At 40.0% G+C, this 15,842-nt stretch overlaps 2 protein-coding genes across 9 annotated transcripts in view; one reads left to right on the forward strand and one right to left on the reverse strand.

Annotated features, from left to right (window-relative positions):
• The window catches only part of sgip1a (SH3GL interacting endocytic adaptor 1a), a 54,521-nt gene extending 44,430 nt beyond the window's left edge, over nucleotides 1–10,091 (forward strand). For 7 of the 8 annotated variants that reach the window (XM_036554724.1, XM_036554776.1, XM_036554716.1 and 4 more), the window contains 8 exons: nucleotides 225–284; nucleotides 1,629–1,740; nucleotides 2,406–2,561; nucleotides 3,044–3,176; nucleotides 3,474–3,676; nucleotides 3,983–4,047; nucleotides 4,747–4,911; nucleotides 5,383–10,091. In XM_036554724.1, the coding sequence (XP_036410617.1) occupies nucleotides 225–284; nucleotides 1,629–1,740; nucleotides 2,406–2,561; nucleotides 3,044–3,176; nucleotides 3,474–3,676; nucleotides 3,983–4,047; nucleotides 4,747–4,911; nucleotides 5,383–5,405 (917 nt within the window). In that variant the 3' untranslated portion in view covers nucleotides 5,406–10,091. The remainder of the gene's footprint in view (nucleotides 1–224; nucleotides 285–1,628; nucleotides 1,741–2,405; nucleotides 2,562–3,043; nucleotides 3,177–3,473; nucleotides 3,677–3,982; nucleotides 4,048–4,746; nucleotides 4,912–5,382) is intronic. The other variant, XM_036554760.1, reaches the window with a different exon arrangement.
• A 3,082-nt stretch (nucleotides 10,092–13,173) lies between these two features.
• Nucleotides 13,174–14,822, reverse strand: insl5a (insulin-like 5a). Its single transcript, XM_036555438.1, has 2 exons — nucleotides 14,651–14,822; nucleotides 13,174–13,319 (listed from the first exon to the last, which is right to left on the reverse strand). Exons 1-2 carry the CDS (start codon nucleotides 14,820–14,822, stop codon nucleotides 13,174–13,176), a joined length of 318 nt encoding a protein of 105 aa, XP_036411331.1.
• Between the last annotated feature and the right edge of the window lie 1,020 nt (nucleotides 14,823–15,842).

Below are 15,842 nucleotides of genomic sequence, written 5' to 3' on the forward strand. Positions count from 1 at the left end.
CACATATACACATACGCGCGCGCGCACACACACACACGCTTCTTCAGGCTGGTCACTGAGAAGCAGGCCCCCTCCAGTCCACGCTCCCTGCTGATTAATGGCTTGCAGTGCCTTCTGTGTTCCCGCCCACTGTGACCTGTGATAGACCTGCCGTGTGACTCACACTTATTGTCCTTCTCTCTCCCTGCCCTCCCCCTGACCCACTTCAATTCCCCTCCACACAGAGAATGACCAGCCTTCCCTGGTATGGTTTGACAGAGGAAAGTTTTATTTAACCTTTGAAGGTAAGTTTTATCCAGAAGAAAACAGCACACACTTGAGCCTCATCTCTCAACTCCTCCCCACCCACCCCTTCCTCTTCCTGTTCCCATCAGCCCCTTGGCATTCCGCTCTTCCTGCCATTGCTCCGCCTCCGCTCATGCCCCTCCTTCCCCTTCTCACCATCGTGGTTCTCATCTCTCACGCAGTGCCAGCCTTTCGTTTCTTTAATCATCACGGTTCACACACTTCACTAATCTTTTTTTCTTTTTTTTGGGTTTGGTTTTGATCTTTTCATTTTGATCTTTGGCTTCAGATCTTCTCTGAATTTTGTTTTTTTTTTTTTTTTTGGCAATAACCGCATGCTGCTACTGATCTTGCACGACTCTTTTTTCCATGTTTCTTTCTGTCTCTTTTGTTGGATGCTGTTCAGTCTCCAGCGTACCTGTGCTAGCACGCTGATAACAGATCTTCTAATCCACTGGTCATATTTCAATATTTCAATCCTGTGTCAAAAAATGAAATTTTAACTCTTAAATTCAAGCAACTCATTAGATGTAAATGTCTGAATGCCTGAAATAAAATGCCATCAGAGTAAGGAACAACTTCTGCACACCAGTGCTTATGAGCCATGTATTTGTTTAGTGATGAACATGCATGTGCATTTCAGTTTAAAACTAGAATTATTTAAGTCCTACAACAATGATGCACTTTCTAAATATTTGAGAACCAAATCAATATAGTCTGCTGTTCAGCAGTCCTTTAAGTTCAGATATTGTTGGTTATACACAGTGTTAAAGTGGGAAATGATTAAATGACTATGCAGTGAAAGCATTGGTGTATATTGCATTTTGGCGGGACCTCACACACAGGCAACAGTGGAATTTTATATACTCCACAACTAATGTCCAGTTATGTGTCAGCCATCAGTCACACCTGAAAACATCTTCACTACAGCCAGTACTTTGGTTGATTTTACTAGGATTTCTTTTATTTCTCCATCTCCATATGTATGTTCCAGGTAAATGATATAAACCATAAAATCTGTATGAGAAGTAATCAGAGATGTATAGTATCAGCTGTGGAAAAGACAGTATATAAAAAGCAATGTTTTTGAAGACAGAGGGCTGCAGGTGTCTTTAGGAAGCAGGACCTTTCCTCCCAGGGCTGCGGACTTTGGGATATATCTGATCTCAAATATGTCTCTCTTTATGACTCTCTCTCCTCTCTCTCCCTATCTTTTGCTCTCTCTCTTTCTCTCTCTCTCGCTTTATCTCTTTCTTTCTCTCTCTCTATCTGTCTCTTTCTGCCCATGTGGCACCCCCTATGTTGGAACAGTGTCAGTGAGCATGTGCTGTCGTGTGTTACAGGCTGTTCCCGAGGGCCCAGCCCTCTCACCATGGGTGCCCAGGACACCCTACCAGTGGCAGCCGCTTTCACCGAGACGGTCAACGCCTACTTCAAAGGAGCGGACCCCAGCAAGTACGACCATTGCCCACCTGCCCCGCTGTAACTCAGTTTTACCTCGGCAAGAAAAGGCTACAGCACTCATACTGTACAGTCCCTCCCTTTGCAGACTGAGTGAGTCTGAATGAGACTCATTCAGACTGAGACAGAGGAGAGAGATTGACACCAAAAAAGAGAGGCAGCGACAGTGGCTAGATAACAGACTGACAAGGAAACACTGACAAGAATCTTTTAGATGGTGTTGATCTTTGTTGGAAAGTTGATCTTTCTTATTTTGGTTTGTTGTTTATAGTTTTAGTTTCTGTTTCATTCGGTGAACTCACGAGGAGGAACTTATAATATGGTCTCTTTTGGAAAACAGGATTCACATCCCATATTGTGTCATAAAAATGGAAACCGCCTGCAGTAAACATCAACAAAATCAACATGGATTTGTCATGGTTATTCCCCATCTGTTGCCTTTATGTCTGCAAGGCATTCTGGGAAACAACCATGGTTGTCGCCAATCCTCACAGATTGCTGGTGGAGTTCAGTTGTTGAACCTAACACAGACCCAACACATGTATTCATCCCAGGTCACCTTGATCATGTGACAGAGGGAGGAAGTGTGTGTGGGGTTGGAGTCTCACACGTCGTAATGGCCCGAGCCCTAACCTCTGTGTTTGGCTCTCCCTCTCAAGGTGTGTGGTGAAGATCACAGGGGAGATGGTGCTGTCGTTTCCAGCCGGGATCACCAGGCACTTTGCCAATAACCCCTCCCCGGCCGTCCTAACATTCAGCATAACAAACTACAGCCGGCTGGAGCATGTCCTGCCTAACCCCCAGCTGCTGTGCTGGTAAAAAATAACGCGCGATAACACTCACAGTCAAGGTCTAAACACACACCGGCATCAGCCTGACCCACGACCTGCATGTATCTGTGTTTCGACCACTACCAAACACCAATGTGCACGTCCAACTCAATAAGACAGTGCCCCAATCACAGAAACAAAGACTAAGACATTGTCATTGGTAATATCATCTGTTATTATTACCTTTCAGTTTGACTAACACTTTGTTCCAGGCTACAGCACACATATTACTTCCTAGAAAATCAAATCATCGGATAGTAATAGGGCCACAGTAGTTTTTGACAAACATTCGCAATCACATTAAACAGATGCAACCATAATGTCCTTCGATGCATGATATTTCTTCATTTACATCCGTATACCATCTCACATTTGGTTTATCTAGAGTCACCGGGTAGAACACAGGCAATGTATTTCATATGGAAACCTTACTGAGAGTCAATATGAGTAAATCTCTTCTCCCCCAGTGACACCACACAGTCGAATGCCAACTCAAAGGAGTTTTGGGTGAATATGCCAAACCTCATGGCCCATTTAAAGAAGGTTGCTGAGCAGAAGCCCCAGGCGACGTACTACAATGTAGACATGCTGAAATATCAGGTGAGATTGTCTCTGTTCTCTGCTCTAAGGTTTTGCGCTGTGCCATGTTAAAGTTTCTTGCAGGACGTATAATGGCATCACCTGCTCAACTGTATTCCTTTTTAGATAAATAAGACATTTACATTCATGGTAGTGTTATTATTTTTAATTTATCCTATATTCATATGATTCTTACATTGATGTGATTCCTTTAAAGTACCAGAATCGATGGAAATGCATTCTCGTGTTTCTGTGTCAGCAGTAAGTTTGAAATCCCCCTGATCAAAAATCAGCAAGGCAATTTGTGTGATTTTGCAGGTATCTGCACAGGGCATTCAGTCCACCCCACTGAACCTGGCCGTCAGCTGGCGGTGCGAGCCCACAACCACAGATCTCAGAATAGACTACAAATACAACGGGGAGGCCATGACCACGCCTGTGGCCCTCAACAACGTCCAGTTCCTGGTACCTGTGGACGGAGGAGTGACCAAACTCCAGGCAGTGCTTCCCCCAGCAGCTTGGTGAGGGATCAGTGCCCGCACACGCAAATACTGCCTCTGTTTTATTCATGTGATTCCTTACATTTTTCACATATGGAGTAGGTTTATAAAATTCACAACTCATCCAGTGAGAGTGATGTGGGAATAGTGCTTTATTATTCTAGGAGTTTTCTGTAAGTGTTTTTCTACTTTTCTCTTTCAGAAAGTTCGCATGTTGTATTATTTTGTGTATGTTTGTATGTGTGTGTGTGTTTGGGGGGCCTACTGGATATGGAATATGGAACTTTGGAACTGAATATGGAAATATCTTTCCTTTTATTGCCAAAGGAATGCAGAACAACAGAGAATCCTGTGGAAAATCCCTGATATTTCTCAGAAGTCAGAAAATGGAGGTAAGTTGTATTTAGGATTTGACTTTAAAAGGAAAAATAACATTCTGTTCCAGCAATCAAGCTTTCATGATACTGAGAACCTAGACTACACACTCTTGCATTGTACAGACAGAAGTTGTGTGTTTGTTGTAAAGCAGTGTATAATTTCCTTGTGCGGGTTTCTAGCCAGCACTGCTTAGCTCAGCTGTAATGAATGCAAATGTCTGCCTGTAACGTAAGACACAGAACAGGGGACCTTTCTGGAGGGGCTCTTCAGTGCAGCGCTGAAGGGGCAGCTATGTGGGGAAATATCTCAGTATTCTGACCTTAACTCCCCCACTGTGATCAGTGATGCTCCTCTTTGAGGGCCTCAGGACCAACCAGGCAATTTTCCATTCCATTGTAGTCAATGCTATTTTCCACATGGCCTCCTCGCTTTGCCATGTGACTTGGCCTGTTTCTGTAGCATCACTTGATGATAGCCTAGGTGCAAATCCATTAGCACTCATGGACTGGCCAAGGGACCACCCCAAAATTGCTTGTTTTAAACAGTTCTGGAAAGGACGCGCTTAAAACCATGGCCATGACACATGAATTGTAGCAGATGAACTTTGGCTAGGGAGCAGTGACTCTGATCTCTGTGTTTGAAGCTGATGAGGAGACCCAGAGCTGTGGAGTTGTTTGTACTGAGGGCCTTGTCCCCCTCTCTGTCCTGCCCAGGGGTGGGGTCTCTGCTGGCCAGGTTCCAGCTGACAGAGGGACCCAGCAAGCCGTCGCCGCTGGCGCTGCAGTTCACCAGCGAGGGAAGTACTCTCTCAGGCTGTGACATTGAGCTGGTCGGAGGTGGATACAGGTTCTCCCTCATCAAAAAGAGGTTTGCTGCAGGTTAGTTAATCCAGCAAAAGGGGAGAGTATGCAGTTACAGCTGTGTGATGAGCAGATATATGTATGAGTACTTGTATACATATGTGTGTATATGGTTCTCTCTGAGATAACGCCTGCTTCATGTCAGCTGGTAAACAGTGCATGTCGCCTCTCTTCAGTATTTTTTCTGGAGACATTTAATGTGATAGTGATGCTCAGAACCAAAATGCTATGAAGAGGAAAAAGGTAATCATCTCTAGATGGATGAAAGCCTCACTTTAGTAAATTGCACCGTAATTTTGCTAGATTAAGAATATCAAGTACCATAGCACATATAAAGCCAAATAAATACAATCAACTCTTTTTGAGTATTAGATTCTGTTATGAGACACTCAAAAGATTAAAGTCACTGTTCAAAAATGTGACATTTCGTACATTTCATTTAAGAATAAACTGAATGTATGTTCCTTTATGTGTTTTTGTAATTTTCAGGAAAATACATGGCTGACAATTAATCAACACTACTGAACAAAACAATGAGGACCATGTCATTGGACTAGATGTACAGTTAAGAGAAAGGACCTTTCAGATGCACCAATCCCAACAGAATCACTGTCAACCCTTTGTATAATTACTTAAGGAAGGCAAGCTGGCCAATCCAACAGTATTATATAAAATGCATATAGAATTGTGGAGAGTTTTAGGGTGTAATTATTGTATTTGTAATATGTATCATTTCAGAACATCTGTATTGCAGGACTTTAACACCTGGGTTTCTTTTCGAAGTTAGCGGCTGTTTCCTTCAAGCGTTTTAGTGTTGTCAACCTTCTCACTGTAGCTGCCTCTCTACTCAGCCCTGACCAATCACCACTGGGTCTTCTCAGCACCCAAATGCTGAACACTTACAGACACAGGGAGAGAAGCTGTCAGCTAGTGGTAAAGATGTACTTGTAGTCAGTTGAGGAGAATGTCCGTGAAAATGATGGAACCGTCAAATGCATCAGAATGAATCCAGACAAGAAATGCTAACGTTAAAGTGTTAAAATGGCTGTAATGGTGTTCTACCCGTGATACCACTGCCAAGTCCCTAACAGGCTGGACTAGAGACACTGGCAGGTTTCAGTTGTTGCGTGATGAGTGAACAGGGTCCATGGTTGTGCCTTTGGTTACCTAACTGTTCTGGAGAAACAAATGGCAGAGAGTTGTGCTGATTCCCTGCCAAGAAAATGAGAGATCTGTGGATCTCAGTTGCTTGCCATTAAATCACTGTAGGGATAGTGTCTTTTTTCATGTATATCATGGCAGGAGCACATCCTTTTCACTGTTAGCTAGCTAGTGAAATGCTGTTGTCATTTTCTATTGATGGAACTGTGTGCTAGCTGCTTTTTGATAAAGGTGAAAAGATTATTATGTAGCCAGCTAACTTGGCAAAGTTAACAGTTGAAACATTTTTATCTAACAAGCCAATGTTAGCCAACCATAACCCTGTGCAGAACTTAGCCCTTACTACATGGTAGAGAATTTATAAGGGTCTGTCTCACATAGTGCAATACTAGGACAGCTGGCTTAAAAGACACTGCACAAGACCAAGCTACGTACATTGTGGCCCATATATAGTTGATTCACTATTTATGACACAATATCACTATTTATGACACGCTTGCATTGTTGTAATGGAAAAAAAAAACTGAATTTCCATCCTGCAGGGAACACAATGTAACTATAATGTCAGTGCAGAAGCTTGTGCTGGCATAGAATCCAAACAATCAGGCAGTGTGACACTGTTATGGATAGACTTCTGTATTGCCAGCCAGGACAGATGCGCTTCACTGTGGAGCTCAGTCTGAGCTGCTGTTGAGTCTGTGGCACTCAGACCCAAATTTTGGGGTTGCATCTGGACACGTCACTGAATTTCTCCCCTTGCAGGTAATCTACTGTTAATAGATTCAAAGGCGCTAAGAAGTCAGAGGGTAAAAGAGCGTGCCACAGCTTGCTCTACTCCTCTCTATTATCATATTTAATATTGAAAGCTGTTTTAGCCTGGTCTCTGCCCTGTCGTAGTTTGTGTATTGTGGATCTTAAACCTGGTCTGCCACATAAAGATTTTGACAATCCATAAGTGTCACACTGACACAGAGATCAGTGTCTGGTTTCCCAGGGTACATGCAGGCTTTCAAGTGTAATCTTCAAGAGCTGAAGGTTCAGGCACAGGTAATCTCCATCTCATTAAGACACAGGCCCTGGAAATAGCCAGGGAATCACTGGCAGGAGAAGAAGAATGAATTTAATGAAACCCAAAGACTTGCTGATCATTCACCAGTCATGATCAGTAATGATCACTAAACATATTTTCTGGCGTGTGATAACAAATTATCTAGAAATTTGGTGATAAAGTGCTGTCCTTTCACTCAGTTAGAGTTACCCAAAGGCTGTGGCTTGTAAACATGGTCTGGATAGGAATACTTTACTGCTTTTGCTGAAAGAGGAATGCAAGAGAAAGTGAGTGGTGCTCTGTTATCTGAGAATGAACAGTGGTGTTAGCTTATTCTTCAGGCTTGTCCAGCCTCTGAATTTGTACTCTAAGTAAATAACAGAGTAGATGGCAGCTTCAGTGACAAATACTTTTATAGTTGCAATATTTGAAAAAATGTTTTCCCTTGAAAATGTAAAAAGTGTAATTTTAAATTGGTACTCTATATCCTAAAGGGCGTACAGTATGTATGGTGTTTCCTTGTATTGTCAATAGCCTTTCTGTTGTTCTTCAGACAGCAGTGTTAGATTTCAAAGTACATTACAGCATTATATTTTTTAATTTATTGATGATACTGATTTGTTGTAAAAATGTGATTCTGTATATGATTAGAATTTGAATGGTACCATGATTTAGGACCCTTAAAGTTATAAATACTTTAATTCTTTTTGTTATCTGTGTAGGTGGGTAACCTGTGTACAGTATAATGCTGAGGTATAATTTTTTAATTTATTTCAGATATAATTTTTTAACTTGTGTAACAGAAAAATTGAGCTATATATGGGTGGGGGGTAAAAAAAAAAAGAAAAGTCTACCTGGGTGTGTCATGCTTAGTAAAAGCAGTGTTGTTCAGAGCTGTACAGACAACATGGACGGTCAGCTTTTGACATTGTACACGCTTTCCAATCACCTCAATGTATTTGTACCAGACTCCTTGACTGCATATTATCCGACATTTAAAGCATGAGCCGAATAAAACAAATGCTTGAATCCATGGCTTTATTTTGCATATGGTAATGGTCTCTGTGAGATGAAAAAAAAAAAAACAAAGAAAGGAAAGAAGATAGATTACCAAAATGCTTTTATAGTTTTGTGTGTTCTCCTGGGTGTTTCGAGTGAGTAAAACCTGACTATTTTTTAAACAAATAAATAAAATTTTTGTTTTAAGAAACAATATAACACTGTGCTGATTTTAAATTCCCCAAGTGGTCCATCTTCACAGTAAGAACAAATCAGAAAGGAGAAAGAGGGAACGTTTCTGTGTGCTCAGACTGGCTACTTCACAACTCTCGTCACTTGTCACAAATGCACATCAGAGCTCTGTACATGGCCATATGCCATCATAACTAAAAAAAAATCAACATTTCTTTACCATATTATTATTATTTTTTGTTGTTGTTTTTTCAACCAATAAAACAGAATCCATATATATGATGGTCTGTTTTCATAGAAACCTGCTACATAAAATGTTAATAACTCCAACCACAGTGTGATTTTTTTTTTATATAATTTAAGAATATGAACAAATAGTGTTTTCCAGTGAGGAATCATTCAGTATAGCTGTTATCCCTTTTATAAAAAGGCAAGGGGTGGTCACCAGGAATTGAATCCCCCAGAATTTTGCAGGTGTAGTATAAAGATTTCTGTGCACTTTGTTTGCTGTGTTATAAATGGAGTTAACTGACATATCTCAGATAATAATGGGCTGTACAGGCAATAAATATGTTTGCTTCACCCAGCGAGATCTGAATTTAAATGTCACATGCAGGTGTAGCTCTATAGTCAAATCATGTACTAGAAGGGAAATCATTTGTTGAAATATGAGTTGAAGTACAGTGTAAATAAAATACCTGGCAAACAGGAGTCCATAAGGTATGTAGTATTCTGTTTCTCAGTCAGACTAACCTGGTGTATTCAGTATACCTCAACAATTTGTGGTTCCTTCAATGGAATTACATGCTTATTTGTATGGCAAAATTAGACAAATAGTATACTGAATGAATATGAGGGACTAGTTTTACTAGAATAGATATTTCTTTCAATATGCAATAGGCATTCATCCTTTATCAGTTATACACCCATCTATCGTAGGTACAGAGAAGTCTATTGTCATGCAGCAGCAATAGGATACATATGTTGGTGCATGAATGGGTAACAGTCTCTCACTGAACCTCTGAATTGGCAAAAGGGCACAATATTTATTTATTAAATTTTTTTGCTTTGGTTTTTTTTTTTTAATATATTCTGCTACGATCCAGGATTCCCTTTAATTCTTATTGAAAGTATATCATTTTTTTCAATTGGTGGCTTTTGGCATTAACTACATACTTTTTGTTCTTATTTTGATTTTATAACTTGTTACAGTGTTCTGTGATGCCCGTTCTTTTTAATCAGATGATACTGGTAAAAAATTAACTCATGTCTCAGTTTGTTTAATGCGTTAAAGCTCGTGTCCTTTGTCACTCATCAAAGCAGTCATGTAAATCTTTAAATATGTGAAACATGGATCCATTTTATAAACGAAACTGGGCATAGGAATGTTTTCCTGTAAAATACAAACTTCAGCTATGTGACTACTATAAATGTGTTCTTACAAATGTGGTTTGCACTTCCCTAATGCTTGCTTTAATGAAAAAAAAAACTCAAAATTCAGCTATCAAGGCTTTAAAAGCGTGTATTTGTTGAGACCTACAGTAGATTTGAATTTCTCCTTGTAAAATTGTATTGTTAGTTGCAATAAAATAACTGGGAGTGCGTTTGTGCTTTTTGCTTAGTTTAAACGCCTTACTGGATAATAACTATTTTAAGAACTGTATGGTTTACTTGTCGAAGATTTGCGCCACTTTTGTGGATCAGCTGCTGTTTATGAATGTGTGAGAAGGATCTATGAAACAAAAAAGTCATCTGTATAAATATTATTCGCCTTATAGATTAGTAAAATGTATGATTATTATACCCTCTCTGTAAATATTTTAATTTCTCTCTTTTTATATAAATGTTACTTAATTTAGTTGTGTCTACGTCTTATCCATTGCACAGGATACTGAATATGCAATTGTTTAATGTAAATGTAATGTACTTTTAGAAAAATCTCATCTAAAGTTTTAAAAATATACAGAATGACCATTATGTAATATCTGTTTAAGATGTCAGTTGATGTCAGTTTTCTTGGAAATAAAGTGAGGAATATTGAAGTTTTTTTTCTTTTTTGTCTTTGCTGTGAATGTGTTAACTAGGTTTTGGTTTTTGCAATGGTTAGCTTTAGAGCTCAGAACAGAGTGTAAAGTCAGATAAATTTAGCTCAGTCAAGACTGAGCTGAGCTAGATATTGTATTTACAGTACTAACAGGCACTAGACAAAATAAGGGAAACACCAAATGAATATTTGGTGAAGAGGTATTTTGATATTTTTGTCAACACTAATTACCAATATGTTTCTGTTATAAATCTCAGTATGTGAGTTTCTAAACATGAGACAACATGAGAGATCATGGGAGATTTTTATAATCCAGATAGTTGGTGTCCAAATTGTTAGATGCATCAGGGAAGGGAAACAGCATTGAAAATAATAATGGCATATCCCAAATAAGGAAAAAAGTACATCAGGAAAGAGGAACAGTGGTCACCAAAGCTCACCAACAGGGATAGACAGACACCTAACAGGATAGTTGCTGAAAATCACAAAACATTGGCCTCAGAAATTAACACCTCTGTGACCCAGTCTCAACAGAAATTACCTTGAACTTCAAAAAGCAGATATTTACATTGGAGATGCCATTCAGAAACTCCTTGCAACCATGATCAAAGAGCAAAACCTGGCATAATGACCATAAAACCTGGACTTATGAGTGGTGGAACAAAGTAATATGGTCTGATGAATCATCTTTTACTCTTTTCCTTACATCTGAACAGGTATATGTTTGGAGAAAGCCAAAAGGAAGCCTTCAACCCACATTGCCTGTTCCCAACTATTAAACTTAGTGTTGGAATTTTATGGTATGGGCAGTGATCTCATGGAAATCTTTGGGTCCAGTTGTTACTCTGCATGATAGAATTATAGCTACAAAGCCATATTAGGTGACTCGCTGCCCCCTGTGTTGGAAAATGTTGCTTCAAGATGTTCCTTCCCTTATCCCAAGATGATAATGCCACCCTACACACTGTTAAACAGATTCAACAGTGGTTTCATGAACACAGGGATAAACTCAAACACCTTCCATGGCCTCCTCAATTACCAGATCAAAACAAGATTGAACCTTTATGAGAGATTCTGGAATATAGAGTGCAAAGTGGACTCCCGCCTCCTTAAAGAGCTACAGATTTTCCTTCTTGAAGGATGTTCTAACATCCCACTAGAAACAGTTTCAGACTTGTAGAACAGCATCCCATGAAGAATTGAAGCTGTAGACAGTGTATTCAACGAGATTCATTTTGATTGTAATATGAGGTGTGTAATTTAAAAATCTTTTGTTATATTTACTTTGATTACAATATGAGGATAAAGGATTTGTTGGTAGGATGATATTTTTCACAATTATTCAATTTCAACAACCCATATGCTCATTTCCTGCCTTCTAGTGCTTTCACAAGTCCAATACAGCAGTTTCAGTCACACCAGTCCTTCAGTTCTGTCAGCATTTGTAGACACATGACCGACTGAGGTAATATTCCCAATTGTAAATTAATTTGTTGCAGTGCCTTAGATTAATAATTATATACTTCTTGTAATCAGAGAACACAGTCTTGGGCATTGCCTTGATGTCAGCTGACTTGTCTTTGCTGAAGCCAAACAACTAGTGTGTCTCTCATCTAAGAGGGTACAGGTGCAAAATATTATACATTTGTACTAGATTTGAGGGAACGTGGATAATTTTAATTGTTTACTTCATCCTGAGTGCAACTTAAATAGCTTGCAATGTTTTACATGTTTTACATATCCATTTGTACAGCTGACTATAGAGACAGTTTAGGTTAAATACCTTATCCAAGGTACAACAGCAGTGCCCCTCAGGGGGACAAAACTGGCAGCCATTGGATTACCTGTTACCTTACTATTGTACCAAAGCAAAACTGTTCTGAACTTGCATTACATTTTATTGATACAGATTTTCTTGGAAAGTGTCTTTCATTTTTGCATGTGTAAAATGATTACAGGTGTAAACAATTGAAAGTAATATAATTCTGTGTGAAGGAGGTGAGTGACATGACTATTTAGCTTGAACCATCTGGATAGTATGTTATACTGTTGTGTGGCTGATGTGTTGTCATAAGACCTACTGGACGTTCCAAAGAACTTCATCCAATACTGTATTCCATTACAAGTGAATATATTTGTACTTTTTAAAGTTGTGTAGTGTAGTTGTGTAGTAATGCTCTATCTTAAGAAAATTATTGATCCATGAGAGAAAAGAAATGTTGCAATTCTGATGTGAATCGTATGACCACAAGGAGTTAAAAGCAATAAATACACCATGTTGTCAGTCATTAAATCTGTAAAAATTATGGAGTGGAGAGAAATTTTAAGGCATATTTCAAGCGGTGGAAATAATATTTATTACACAAGGCTAGCAACATGTGCAATACATTGTTTTTTTTTCAATATTAGATTTAAATCTCTGAATTCAATTGATTTTTTTTTTGTTTCTCACAAAAAGGGTGGTGATGAAAGAGTACATCTACTGTATAGGAACACATGGACTCCATCCTTATTTAAAAAGCAGCCACAAAACAGGGAAACAGTGAATTCCACTTATGCAAAGTAGGTACTTAACCCTTCCATTCTATGTTTCAGATATGTTTCCAATATCTCCACCTAATGCACAACATAAACCTTTTAAATGTATACGGTAGACACAATTACATAATTTATTATATTTGTAATTAACTGGTTCACATTATTTAGAGTGCTTTGAAAACATTGCTTTGTGAATGAATAGTTGTGAATAGTTTTTTAAATGATTTGGACTTGAGATATGAAAGAGTTATGCAGCCAGAGAGAGTCTGTGGGAGAGTTTGGTGGTCACCGTGGAGCCTCAGCAAAGGAAGGTGAGGTCTTTCTTGCTGCAGCCCACCTGACAGCACATGGTCGTCAGCATCTGGTTTATGTCCCGTCGGGCCAGCTCTGTCCCAGGACCATTGCTAAGGACCCCAAAGTCGTTCTGGTCCTCGCTGCCCAAACCTGAATGGCCAAGATGCAAAACCATGACGAAATTACAATGAACATGACAAATATGGCCAATATGACTCTTGGCCAATTACCCTGTGAATAAGCCTTCACTGTAATATCTAAGATATGTTCAGACATGAAAGAAAGCAATCACTTTGCATGAAAACAACGTAACAAACGGTTCAATAACTGTAATGGGGTTTCCAAAAAAGTAATTGCTGGCAGCTCCTCTGGGCTTTTGAATGTTGTGCATAATCCTTTCTGTAGAGACGTACGTTATTTGTTATCTGGAACATTCGTATTCAGCAGCCTGCTGCTTCTGCGTGTGGATTCTGTCAACACTGTTCTAATTGATACTAATGACCATGGCAAAGCTAAGCTAACTGTGTCCCGTTACTCAGTAAATCAAGTCTGACCCCAGTGCTGAAACGTATAATCTGATAACAGCAGAATTCCGCTGGCGGTGTTCTACCAGACCCCTTATCTGCAAGGGCACCCACCAAGGCAGTCAAATATTCATCTGAGCCAGTGAACAATAGAAGTGATCAGTAATGCAAAAATATGAAGACCCCATTACAGTTATTGAACCATTTGTTATTGGGTTTTCATGAGAAGTCTTTTCTTTTTTTCATGTCTGAACGTATCTTAGATTTCACAGCGAAGGCTTATTCAAAGGGGGGCAGACAAATTTCTACTTATTACTTTCATCATTTCTGTTTGTTTCAATTGTTAATGTTAATTTCAGCATCATTTCCTAAGCAGTGTAGCATAGTGGGCGGCAGTGTAGCATAGTGGTTAAGGAGCAGGACTCGTAACCGAAAGGTTGCCGGTTCGATCCCCGCTGGGCCACTGCTGCTGTACCCTTGGGCAAGGTACTTAACCAACAATTGCCTCAGTAAAATATCCTGCTGTATAAATGGATAACATTGTAAAGAACTGTAACCTATGTAAGTCGCTTTGGATAAAAGCATCTGCCAAATGATTAAATGTAAATGTAAGTTGTAATGAAGACAAATGGACAATTCAAAAGAATCCAGTAAACAAACTGACTTTTCAAATTCTTTCATTTTCTTCGTAGAGAACAGAATTTGGGCGATGCAGCTCTTACATGTAGATACATGGGTACCTGACAAATCCAGAGCCAATCAGCCTGTCCAAATGGGATTAAAAGTAAGTAATAGCTAAGGGGGAAGGGGGGCCTGTGTAGCTCTCCCATGTCTTTACAGTCAACCTGTGCACTCTGTACTCGAATGTTCACGCCCCGGCTTGCACAGGGATGCCGACTTGCACAAAGACAGCAGGTACTGTGGGTCAGCGTGAGAGAGGAGAGAGGTGGCACTGACCTGGCAGCTCCCGTTCCCTGAGAAGCCTCCTCCACCGGGACCCCCCGCAGGTGTAGACGATGGCGCGGATGAACTCGCGGCCGCACAGCTTGATGGACTTGACGTCGCCCTGTGCCTGGGCCCCCGCGCACAGCACACACAGCAGCAGCACACACACCAGCAGCTCCCTCATGGCGACCTCAGCTTCTCTGCACTCGCACCTTCGCACACAAACACAGTCCACGCGGTGGGCTGGCCTTGCTCTGCCAGTGCTGGCCGTCCGCTCCATATATATACATGGCTGGACCTCTTTCCCACCCCCTGGCCATTGGTCCCGTCCTCCTTTGCCTCTCTGGTCGCCCCCACACCACTTACTCGCCCGGGCCTAATTGCTTTATGTTTTCAATCAACTTTAACAATGCCATCTGTGGATCCCAAAAAAGATCTGCAACAGGCAATCAGACATTTACAGCCCTGACAGGGAATTAAATTACATCTTTTGGGAAACGACCACAGCCTCTTAACCCCTAACGTTTAATGGCTTGATTGCAATCACCTCACTTTAATGCGAAGCTAATTGGGTCATGTGCTCCCCAGGCTTGCCCCCAGCGAACCATTTTTATTTACATCATGTTTTCTAAACAGTAGTCCAAGATTTTGGATGTGAACAGCCCATCTCCTACAATATCCTTACATTCATGTGTATGGATTTACCTGGTTATGAATTATATACCTCACATGATCACATGATATATTAGATCATAGTTACCATCTCCTTCATTAACACGATTTTTTTGGGTTGATGAAAATGGTAAAACCTGTAAAGATGCTAACATTCTCCATTTTATTTGAAATGTCAGTAATAAAACTGAGACACCACACAGAGATAATGCTTAACATCATGTTATCTCTTTTACAAGTTCATATTTTCCTGCTTCCGCTGGAGAAGGTACACCTAACATAATAAATCTTAATGAACAAGGGGGTGTTGTAGATCTATTGTACATTTTTTTATAGCGACATATTTGAGAAGGGTTAAATACCGTGATGAACCAGCTGGCAGCCACTCCCTTTAAAAGGTCTGTTGTGTCTTGTTTACTTCGAGAGCATCTGATTTAACATTGCTTACCTCTTCTGTTGTTTCTGAGAGCACTGACAATTAAAATGCTCTCTAAATGTCAAGGAGAGAAACGCACAATGTGATGATGGACAT

This window comes from Megalops cyprinoides, chromosome 2 (assembly GCF_013368585.1).
Source record: "Megalops cyprinoides isolate fMegCyp1 chromosome 2, fMegCyp1.pri, whole genome shotgun sequence".
In the NCBI taxonomy this organism is placed as follows: Eukaryota; Metazoa; Chordata; class Actinopteri; order Elopiformes; family Megalopidae; genus Megalops; species Megalops cyprinoides.